The 12,107-nt window shown below is 46.1% G+C and overlaps 1 protein-coding gene across 2 annotated transcripts in view; it reads right to left on the reverse strand.

Annotated features, from left to right (window-relative positions):
- The window catches only part of LOC119179862 (uncharacterized), a 52,305-nt gene that overhangs the window by 21,252 nt on the left and 18,946 nt on the right, over nucleotides 1–12,107 (reverse strand). Inside the window, exons 1-2 of one of the 2 annotated variants that reach the window (XM_037430986.2) lie at nucleotides 5,223–5,481; nucleotides 1,043–1,194 (exon numbers count right to left, since the gene is read on the reverse strand). In XM_037430986.2, coding sequence (XP_037286883.2) covers nucleotides 1,043–1,194; nucleotides 5,223–5,345 — 275 coding nt within the window. In that variant the 5' untranslated portion in view covers nucleotides 5,346–5,481. Of the gene's footprint in view, nucleotides 1–1,042; nucleotides 1,195–5,222; nucleotides 5,482–12,107 lie in introns of those variants that run through there. The other variant, XM_075869743.1, reaches the window with a different exon arrangement.

Below are 12,107 nucleotides of genomic sequence, written 5' to 3' on the forward strand. Positions count from 1 at the left end.
TTTTTTTGTGCTACCTTCTTCCTAAAACGTCCTATCACGGCAGGACTAAAATTGTACAAAACCTAAACTCCATATGAAGGAAGCGTGGCACCTTATCGCACTCACGGCTAAACAAAAACAGCAGTCCCGCTCATGAAATCGGCAACACGGTTTTACGTAACATGTAAATCGATTACTTGCACTCAATTACACCTTCTCGTAATGTTATAACGTAATCGATCATTTTTACAATACTATGACTTTCTGTGCAATTCAAATACTTTTCTTTACGGTTGACTGCCGTTAATGATTTGATTGATATGTGGGGTTTAACGTCCTGAAACTACCATATGATTATGAGAGATGCTGTAGTGGAGGGCTCCGGAAATTTCCACCACCTGGTGTTCTTTAAAGTGCACCCAAATTTGAGCACACGGACCTACAGCATTTTCGCCTCCATAGAAAATGCAGCCACCGCAGCGGAATTCGATCCCGCAACCTGCGGGTCAGGAGCCGAGTATACCTTAGCCACTAGACCACCACGGCGGCGCGACTGCCGTTAATCAATTACTTTTCTTTAAGAATCAACTTGAAAAAGATTTTTCAGGGCAGTTGTGGTCCTGAAAAATATGCCACCATTTCGTAGAGACCCCCTTCCCCCTCCTGTCCCAGCTTATTTGTTTCAAGCTTTTCCTTCAGGTTTTCGTGGCTTTACGCATATGTGAAATCGTCGGCCAAGGTCCCAAGATCGATCTTCTATCATTTTCTTACTCCTCCTCTTTTCTCTTTTCTTTCTAGTATTCCCCCTTTACCCCACTCCAACTGTAGAGTAGCCAACCGAGCCAAGCTTGGTTAACCACCCTGCCTTTCTTCAATATTTCTCACTCTCTCTCTCCTTCGAGTTACCTGCAACACCGTACCCGAGCCACAGGAATGGTATTTTTCCTTTCAAGTTATCTGGACATTATATCCGTGGTTTGTTGCTCCTCGCGCACTCTACAACGCAACAGTGAACCTACAGGCCATCTGTATGGAGTGTTTTACTAGTTTGAATCCTTCCTACTTGGGCACGCCCTTCGTCCCTCCAATGGTCCAGACAAACGTGGCCTTCTTCGCCTCGTAGTCAATGTCGGTGCGGTTGGAAATCAAGCACTCGAAGATTGTGTCGTTGTCAGAGTCCATTATTGCCACGGAAAAAGGAAATGCTTTGATCACCTGCATTGCACATGAACTTGAAATCAGAGGACGAAATTGATTATTACGGCACTCATTTCATGTAAAATAATGTAAGTCATGATGCTCATACTATATTCTCAGTAGTCGACTGCGGGATATCTTCATAAAAAGACAGCAGTGCGCGTCACAAGAATGCCGTAGCTGTGGCGCTCGGCTGACGGTGCTACAAGGCTTTCCTTCATGTCACTGCAGTGGCATTGCAGTGTATGGGCGATGAAAAAGACTTGGAAATCCCTAGAAACACATCACTTAGAAATGGTCAGACTGTGTAGAGGCATTAAGCAAAATCCCATCATTTATCCGACATACGGTGCTAAGTCTGCCGCGGGACCTGTCTAAAATATGCGAAAGCACAGAGTTTCTAAAGTGTGCCCTTCGCTAGAACACTGATTTCGGGTGGCGTCAACTTTGTATCGTTATTTCAACGTTTTTCGATATCTAGGGCAAGCCATGCACGGAGAAACAGACGGTTGGCACTGAACATTTACGAAGCCTGAATTTTCCCGAAGCATCCAATTTTCCACGTCGGCCTACATGTCCAGTAGGTGGATTTATTATAAGAGCCATCTAACCCAGGCGTAAGGCGTGATACGCCAGCTGGGAAAAGACAGCATCGGTGTGGGGTGGGGAGGGCAGGGAGTATGAGGAGGAGTGCGTTGAGGGTGATGAGAAGAGAAAGCAAGAGGGGTGACGGTATAGCATGAGCTAGCGTTGCACCGTTCAGCAAGCGGATATGGAAGGGAAGTAAGGGTGACGAGGAGAGAAAAAAGGAAATATGGAAAAGCGATTAGAAAAGTTGGGGCTGTGAAACGAAGAGGGAGGGCAACATAAAAAGAGGTGGAAAGGTGAAAGAAAAAATATAATGAAAGAAATCAATTTGAGTTCGCCAGGTGGTGCCGTTTGCTTGCCAATTCAAGATAGACATGGACAAGAAAACACCGAAAATAGTCACATTAAGCCTACGAATTCGTATGAAAAGTAGGGAAATGTGATGACAACCGGCAGAAACCAGTGCAAGAACACTGGATGAAGAAAATGCACCAACCATAGCAAACAACCACTGTGATTAACGCACAGTGATCATGGGAAACACCACGTGCGGAATGCGAAATAAGCACTGTCTGAAACCCAAACCAAACGTGTATCTAACCTCATCAAGAAGCACGAACATGCACCCAGTAATTGCGAAAGGAGTCAGTGCCACGTCGGGCTGAACTTACCGCTAAACATCGGGGCCGCAATTTTCAGCTTTCCCTGTTTAACCATCTGTGTGGGGTGCTTGGGCGGTGATTTCTTTCTCTTTTTTCTCCTTTTCTTTCTCTCTCTTTCGTGGATGTTTTCTCACTTTTTCTTTGCTCATTTCGTAGTTTTTATTGATATATTTTTTATTCTTTCAGTGATGTGCTTTGATTTCTGCCCTCTTTCTGTCTTCCTCATCATCACATATATTATCCTCAAACTGTCTTTTCCCTTCCCCTTTGCTACGCTGCACTCTACAAGGCTACGATGTATTCTCTGCTCTAGCATGACTAAATAGCTGATCGAGGAGACGATGCAAACAAGGTCCTATTACGCAACGGCGTTTAACTCTTGAAAGCGAAGCTCAGGCGTTCTCCGAGTGTCTTATTCTTTCAATTTTTGCTGGCTGTCTTTTGTTCGTGTCCCGGTGTTCCGATCTTCCGGCCACCCTTCTTTGAATGCTTTCTGAAGTGTACGGATGGAGTCTGTGAATGGCGCCTATTCCTCTATGCGTTGCCATCGGTGCCAGGTTAGCTAACAGTTGGTTGGTTTCTTTTATTGCCGGTATAGCTTGGCCTACAAGCCACATTAATTGTCACGTCATATTCGCCAACTATTCTCAATATCCGTAATATGCCTACGAAAATTTCTTCCCATTCTTATTTGATATGTAAGCCTACCAGGCACTGACTAAATGTGAGTAAAATGCAGCCTTCTTCTTCATTTCGCTAATACTATTTCCTGCGCAGTGACGAACCAGGCGCACACGTTCGATTGAAAACAAAAACTTGCGGCAACCACATAGAATACAAGAGCACCGTCAAAATCATACAACTGTGTTTTTGAACCTTCCTCATAGAATTCACTGCAGTCGTGTTTGTTTCTAGCGTGTTGTCTAAAACACTGTCGCAATGCGCCCCCGCTGTGTTCTTTTCTAAATTATATTACAGGCTCAATAGGGAGACATGACATCAAGCAAAGCCTTTCAACGCTTGTCCTGTCCTGTGTCGGCTCTTTAACGCTCCTTACCGCAAGCCCACATCATATTTTAACATTATGAACTAACCCCACCAGCAACAAGATAAGCGTTTTTGTTTTTTTTGTTAGGCGTCATACCTAAAGCACATAAATGGATGGATGTGTACGACATAGATGTTCTCTTAAATCACCCTGCAAGATTGAGAGCTTTACGTGGTATATTGTCACCTTAATGTGTTTGTTGTCGCTACAAAGACAGTCCTGATATGTCACCTCGGACGACTCGGATCAAGCGGCTAACTGACAAGCTCTGAGTGCGCGTTGATGATGCTTCGTCTGGACATTGGCTCAGTGGCAGAATGACTCTGTAAACTTTCAAGTGAAAGGAATCAAAGCGACGTTTAAGACGTGTTTTTGCCGTAAATGCCACCGTCATGCTTCGTGTAAAGCGCAAACCAATGAGATCACCCCAGGCGCGTAATGTACGATGGGCGAATGACGGGCAGTGAACGAGGCTGAAGCAGAGCTGAAACAAGCCGACCATCCCCGCACGCGAAAGGCGCATGGAGAGCTGCTAGATGAAATGCAGCGTGGCGCTGCCAGAAAGTGTGTCCTTTGACGAAGCCCGGTCACCCGAAACTGCCTGCGCCCCGCCTTAACTGAAGATCATCTGGGGATCAACCGATGGCTCAAATACTCGTATGCATTGAGGTTTCGCTGTAAGGTTTACGACGCAGCCACTGTCAGCATGCAGGTATCTTTACTCGCTGTCGCGGCTGCTATTCCTTAATGCAGCATTTTGTCTGTGGTCTGTGTGAAGGAGTGAGCGACTATCCTTTCTTCGCACTACATTCAAATTTGTCGCTACTGCATATACTACGCTCCTGTGGCGATAGTGTGACATTTTCTTTGCCGCCCTCTTTCGTTTATTGATATTTCTTTTACCTTCCTCATTGCAGGATAGCAGTCTCACTCTGGCAAACCTCTTTTTCGTTTCTTTAAGTTCTGAATTACCTCAATACTGTTTGAGCACCTCCGTGCGTTTTCAACGTACCTATTTATATTTATTTCTGATAAGTTGATAGCCTAAATCTACAGTGGGAGAAACGATGCGATTAATTAGTCCATCACTCATTGTGAGAAACAAAATATTAGTAATACTGCTAGAAAAAAACTTCTGAATGTCGTTAAGATAGCTACATTTCCCCCTTTGTCGTGATAAGTAGGTTGGCTCGGCCGCGGTGGTCTATAGTGGCTTATAAGGCACTCGGCTACTGACCCGCAGGTCACGGGATTCAATCCCGGCTGCAGCGGCTGCATTTTCGATGGAGGCGAAAATGCTGTAGGCCCATTTGCTCAGATTTAGGCGCACGTTCAGAACCCCAGGTGGTCGAAATTTCCGTAGCCCTCCACTGCGGCATCTCTCATATTCATATGGTGGTTTCGGGACGTTAAACCTCACATATCAATCAATCAAATGATAAGTAGGTTGCTAATTCTCAAAGGGTACAATCGAAGCCTAGCCATTACCTTCACACTGCGCCAATAATTAAGAGAACACAAGTCATTAGGCAGTTGCTACCTTGCCACATTTTCGTTGAAGATGAGGGACGACTTTTTCTTGTTTACTGTTCATTTACAAGCACATTTTGTGATCTTTCTGGAAGTACACTGTGAGTAACGAATGGGCATTTAAGAAGTTTCTCTAGAATCAGGTCATTTAACGAGACATCGAGCGTCGTTGTGGGAAGCCTGATGCACCCACAAGTGAACATGCTCCGACACAGTACCTCGAAAGCGTCCGGAACATCATAGTGCAGTTTCCTTGGACCTCCAGGAGCACCAAGCTTAGGATGGGCTGCAGTCGCGGTGCACAGCAAAACCAGCGCAACTGCAGTAGAGGCTCGTTTCATTTCGTGATTCTTTTGGTGGGCTTCCCTCCGTAGCACTGGTAAATATACTCTCCCCAAAGATTTTATATTCCTCTGATGTCGTTGATCTAAGCCCTATCATGACCGCGCAACAAACGCCACACCAGGTTTCTTCATGTTTTTTTTAATAAGCTCGACATTTGATTGGAACGAGTGAGAGGATCTGTGATTCTAAAGTTAGCTCTACTTCCGCGACGTCGCTGCTACCAGCATTAACGGTGATTAAATCCGCGTCAACATAAAGCTTCTAAGTGGAACAAGGGAAAACTGACATCCCGCGAAATAGAATTTATTAATTTTCAGCCTATTCTATTGGGAACAATCAAGTTACAAACAGTGACGAGCACGCACGTGCTACCACCCAAGCAAAAAAAAGTGTAAAAAATAATTTACTCTTGTGCACTTCGTTGCGTCAGACAGTCGAATTAGGCCATTGGCGTTTTGAAGGCACGCACGAACTTTTGTTTTGAAGAGGCACATTGCTAGCGCTTGAGTGAGAACCCAACAAAATCGGTTCAGTTTGTCAGATATGATAGCACATTTGAGCTTTAGGACATTTTTCACACTTTTATACCCTTCGCTCAGTGAGAAGTCATTCATCATTTCCTTGACAGGACGTTTTATTTGGGACTGTGTTCTTTCCAGCAGAGTATTAGTGAAAAAGATTTTTGTCGCTCTCCATGTCAAATGTCTTGTACAACGCTCCAATGCGCAATCATGTCCGTCCATGGTGAACATTAAATCCGAAGTGGGGTTACCTTTTCACGTCTTGGCGGGATTGAGAGTTGTTGTTGAGTAGTTATTGAACAACAAGGAGCTGAGAACCCACCGTACAACATGGTCAAACGGGCTCGATGACAAATCATGCTTATGACACCCGGCTGTAAAAGTAGCTTAGAAGGGAGCCTCATTCAAGGAAAGTATTTTTACAAACTTCGAGTTATCTTTAGGCATCTAAAATTTCACACACTTCACAATCGAAGACTGAAGCAGTATGCAATGTACTGTCAACAGCGAAAGTTTGCGGGATGTACAGTGCGTGGCGCCACGGCGGAAAATTGCATTCCTGCTCCGCCTACTGTGCCGTGGGGGTGTGGTGTCGAGGCATGCCATACCCTGCCTCCGTAATTAGCAACGGCGTGTTTAGACAGCGTGCCACTGCTGTATCTGATCTCGCAAGCTATGACCTATAACCTCAACATCGTGGCGCACGTCATGGGAGGTGGCGCCGCAATGCAATTTTTTGACACTCTGTCTCGCACTGCCCATCTCGCAAACTTTTGCTATTCCCAGTACGTAACAGCATACATTACAGATTCTGTAAAAGTCAACAACACGACAATGATGTTCCAGTGGAACATTCAAAGAAGTGCATGACAGCTTTTCATGCTACACGGTATACTTGAATCAGAAGAGACATTTTTACCATCATGAGAAACTCATGCGAAATAGGCACCATGGCCTTTGTCAGAATCTGCGTGCTGGCGGAATGACTGACCAGTTCTTGTGGCATCTGCTCTTACCGAGCACACTATCTTGGTTGCTCCTCTCAGCTGCGCATTTTGGGTGACCATTGTTGATATTCTGCGTTTTTTTTTATGACACAGATGGAAAGAAACCTGCGAGTGAACAACATATTATACGCCGTACTTCTGCTCCAATCGCTAATCCACGAACAGAAACTTCACCGAAAAATAAAAGCAAAAATAATGGCAGCATATCTACGGAGTGAATGACGGAAATGGGGCGAAGCATTCGTCCGTCCATTCGTTCTTGCTTCCGTCCGTCCATGCGTCCTTCTGTGTGACCGTCCATGCGTCCATCCACCCGTCCACGCGTGCGTCTGTTCATGCGACCGTCCCTGCGTTCGTCCATGCATCCGCCCCTGCGTCCATTCATGCGTCCATCCATGCATCTGTCTGTGTGTCCATTCTTTCATCTATTCAACACTCCAAGTACCACCATCTCGCATCTTTTAATCATATATTCCCCATATAGAAGCACCTCCATCCAGCGGACGCTCCAAGGACTAAACGAGTGGTGGCACAAGCACACTTTCTTACGGCTTGCGCTTCGGGTCTACTTCCTACCTTTAACCACATCGAGTTCATGGTATATACTAGTTCACTGTGTTCATGGCACTACGGCCCAACGCTCGCTAAACCTTTCTAAAACCAAAGAGGTTACGCCCGGTGAGTATGACGTAGCAACCTTTTCCAGTCAGATAGTGCTCAATGTACATGCCAATGGCTGCTAATGGGAAATTAGAGACAGGAGAATTCGGCTTTTGCTTTTTTTACGGCTTGTGCTTTGTATCACCTTGCCACCTTTAACCATCATGAGTTCATTCATGGTATATACTAGTTCGTTCTATTCATGGCACTACGGCTCAACGCTCGCAAAACCTTTTTAAAACTAAGCAGGTTACACCCAGCGAGTATAACGTAGCAACCCTTTCTTGTCAGATAGTGCTCAATGTGCATGTCAATGACTGCTAATGGAGATCGCAGCGTGCGCGTTAACTAAAAGCCGAATGCTCCTTTCTCTCGCTCTACCTTAGCAGCCAATGGTAGTACATTGAGTGTTATCTTTCATTGTTCAACAACGCACAGAAGAAATCTCTAACCGGCACCTTCTTGGAGGTCAAAATGTTATACGTGTTACGCACTACAACGGCTACGGGGGACGAACGGGTGCCGTTATAAAGAGCTTCGCCTCTAAAAATCACCGCCCAAGCACTCCATACAAATGGTTATAACCAGCGAAAGCTGAAGCGTGCGGTTCCAGGCGTTTAGCAGTGGGTTCAACTCGACGCTGCACTGAAGCCTTTCACAATTATTGATTACATGTTAGTGCTTCTTGGTGAGGTGAGACACTTGTTTGACTTGGGTGTACCACAATGTTTATTTCACATGCCACGCACTCTACCTCACATAGTCACGGTCATGGAGGAGTGTAGTGAGTGGTTAAATGCGTTTTCAATTCGTTAACGAGAGTGGTTGGTCTCGACCTGAAAGTGGTCACAGACGTCGCCGCCGAAGCCGTAGTGCCGCTTGAGAAACTCCCGCCGAAAGCGGCCGTTTGCCCTGGCGAACGCGGTCCTACAATTATCACGTTTACGCAGTTGTGCTCGCAGCGCACGCGTTTGACACGGCGAGATAACTCGGCGGCGTGTTTTGCGAAATCCGTCAGCCACCGGTGTCTGCATTTCCATTTTCGATTTAGCGCAGCTTGGGCGGCTGCCGGATCATCGGTACGCTGTTTCTGCCGGCACTCGGTCTCTCGGACATGTTTCGTGCCCGGACTGCACCATCGGCATAGCGAACGCGAGCTCCTTCCCGTTTCCACTGTCGGCGCTCTTCTATAGAGTTACCCATACGGAAGCTCCCAGTAAAACTTATGCGCGCGTGCACAGTGCCATTTCAGCGACAGGACAGATGACGTCACTTACAAAGCAGCCAATGGAGCGCATATGGTAACGATGTAACTGATAACACAGCCACTGGAGACTAGTAGTGACACTGATGTCAAATGGTTTTAAATGCAAATGCATTTCTTAGTCGGGCTATGTCAGGCATCCGGCGTTGTCTGCGGCGGTGTCCGCACGCCAGCAGTTGCTTTCTCTCCGCGCTCACTCACTAACCTAAAGCAACAGCTGCGGGCGCGCGCGCTTATTCTCACTCTTAGAAACCGTAGCATGTGGTACGGGAGAGTGCAGGAGAGGGTAGGTGCAGTGCTTCACCGCTACTTCTCTCGCCGTTCACTCTCTTTCTTCCCTGTGCCTTACTTTCTTGTCCGATCGCACCTCAGTCTGGACCGTTCGCTGGCTGGGCGCCTCTCAAGGCGATGGCAGAAGTCGGTGAAGGAGAATGTGTGACGGTAACGATACCCTCTTATGGCGCAAAGAATGCATTCGCATTTTCTCACGATTCTCTTCATGGAGGTGCGGGCATTTTTTTTTTTCGTTTCTCCTACAAATATAAAGCTTTCGCTATAAAACATAACTAACATCATCGACGAAAGAATGGCTAACACAGCTTGGCTTCGATGGCCTAAGAAAAAAACTAGAAGTTTTCGATGGGAGAATATCCTCAATATTGAATTACAGGCTGACGAGATGTGGTGAAATTGTAAGCAACCAAAGATGCCCGGTCCCCCGGTTCTAGGTCAGCTCCGTTCTAAGTGAGCCGTGTCAAATGAGCGGCATTTACATCATCGACGAAGGGCAGCGCTAAAAAGACAGGACAAAAAAAGACTCAAGAGCATGGCGCTGTCCTCTCCCAACCTGTCTTCTTAGCGCTGCTTTCTCACTCTTAGATAAATATATATGTGGGGTTTGACGTCCCAAAACCACCATATGAATATGAGAGACGCCGTAGTGGAGGGCTCCGGAAATTTCGACCACCTGTGATTGTTTAACGTGCACCCAATACTGAGCACACGGGCCTACAGCTCTTTCGCCTCCATCGAAAATGCAGCCGCCAAAGACACAATTCCATTTCGCGACCAGCGGGTCAGCAGCCGAGTACCTTACCACCGCGGCGGGGCTGGGAAATATTTGGTGCTACCACACTCTCTCTTTGTGAAGCCCATTCTGGTCTCCAATTCTTTTATGATGACTGTTAAGAAAGCAAAACTGATGCTACGATGCCAAAGGTGATGCTGAAATCACCGGCTAAACGATCTGTCTCCGCAGGTGAGAAGCGCTGGCGAACAGTATTCCCGCGAGTGTATAGGCGAGTGCGTGGCAGGATGTGTTTATTCATCGTGATTCTAAGATTCAGACAGCCTTCAGCGATGCCGAGAAATAACCTTTTCGCTGTTGGCTGCTGAAACACATAAAAAAATTGGCAAATTCCACGTACAGTGGGAATCGATGATGTGCGAAGCAGGAATGAGAAAGGTTGATATGTCACTTCAAAATTAGCACAATGTTACGAGGTGGAGGTAAATGATGTCTTACGTGACTTACGTGCCAAGATTATTGGGTTTGTATGTGTCGTTTACCTTCGTCATCTATTCACGTGACGTGATACCAAATTTAGTATAAGTGAAGCTAGTGAAACGGCCGCGATACGCTTGTTAGGATTATCATGTTTGCACCAGTCATATACTTTCGTCATCCATTGACGTCACGTAACACCAAATTCGGTGTATGCGAAGCTAGCAAAACGGCCACGAGCGCATCATGAAGGGCCCGATATACTCGAATGTAGCGTTGTGTCGCGTGCACGCTGTGCGTGCGCTGGGCGCCCACTTTTCTTTCTTCTTATTTCACATTACATTGGTCCCGATAACGTCCCCTATACATTCCTTGTGATTATTGTATGTTAGATCCAAGATGGATTAAAGAAAAATTGCTGGACTGGAAGCTCCCGCAATGCCTTGCCACCAGAAGTGAAGCCAGCTTTTGCCACTGCCAAGATGGCGGAAACATGGTCTTTTCTGATAATGCCCACTTCAAGATCAAGTGGGTTTGATATTTTATGTAGGTGTTACGTTAGTTCTATACGACGAAATAACGACACAGAAACGAGTATGGATGACTAAATCTTCAAAGAACTTTGCTTCCAATCAGAGGCTCACTGAGGAAAACTAGTAACTGTAATTAAGACGCACTTGGAGCACTATGTGACCCGAAAAAGTTTCCACATTAAACTTGTTGCGCGTGCGAGGGAAACGCTTCATTTTTAATCGCTGAAGGGTGATACTTATCGTGCCCCTAGTAAGATGGCCGCCCCAGCCACCATCTTGTCAGAGGCACGGCTTCACTCCTGAGCAATCATTTCCACTCCAGCAATTTTTTTTAAATCCTCCTTAGTTAGATGTCATTATTATTCTGCCAAAACAGAGAAAAACGAGCCCTCAAGTATACACTTCTTTTCCTTATTCATTAACGAGGGTCTCGTACTGGTAATCTTGGTGCCGTTAGGTTGTATACGAAAGACTGTTGGTCAGCTACCAGCTCATAATAAGTTCACGTGCTACGTGACGCCATACAGGCTCATAAAAATAATGTGCCACACTCGCCGCCATGGCTACAAGTGGCGCTGACTGACAATCCATGTTCGGACTGTCACGGTGGATGGACGTGTTTTTTGAGCGCTCCCGATCGACTGCGCAGATAAGTTGTTTTGCATCTTTGAGCTTGTCCTTACATTTATAGGGCAGCAGTTAAAATCCCTGTAGCACTTATTTTATTGTACGGCTTTTTCGGGGGTCCGTTCCCAGGTGTTTACTAGTATGTGCGTGTGTGTTTGATTTTTTCGTTTTTTGTTTTTTTTTTGCCACCCCGTGGGGGAGGTTCACGTACATTGAACACGCAATTTTTTTTTAGTAGAGCTTAGACTTTCTCTTTTTCGTAGGGCAGGGCTCGAGTTTTGTAATTTTCGAGTGAGACAAGTCATAGGGACAATTGGTCTCGGAAAGACATGGTTACAAAGACTGAAGTGTTCAGGATGTGGGGTTGGTTTGAAAGTGGACCCAAGTGTAGGAGCGGAAGGAGAAGAGGCTGACGCGAAGTGTAGGCAATGTGAGATCGTAGAAAAAAATGGCGAAAATGATGGTTACCCAGAGTGACCTGCTGATGAGAATCACCGAGCTCGAGACTGAGTTGGCGACAGCGGAAGAGAAAACGAGGGCTATGGGAGAAAGGCTGAAGTCCGCCGAGAAAGCACTAGCCAATGTGAACAGAGGAGCGGCCTACGGAGAGAACAGTAGGGAACCAGCAAGCAGAAGGACGGA

The sequence above is a fragment of the Rhipicephalus microplus genome, chromosome 7, assembly GCF_043290135.1.
Source record: "Rhipicephalus microplus isolate Deutch F79 chromosome 7, USDA_Rmic, whole genome shotgun sequence".
In the NCBI taxonomy this organism is placed as follows: Eukaryota; Metazoa; Arthropoda; class Arachnida; order Ixodida; family Ixodidae; genus Rhipicephalus; species Rhipicephalus microplus.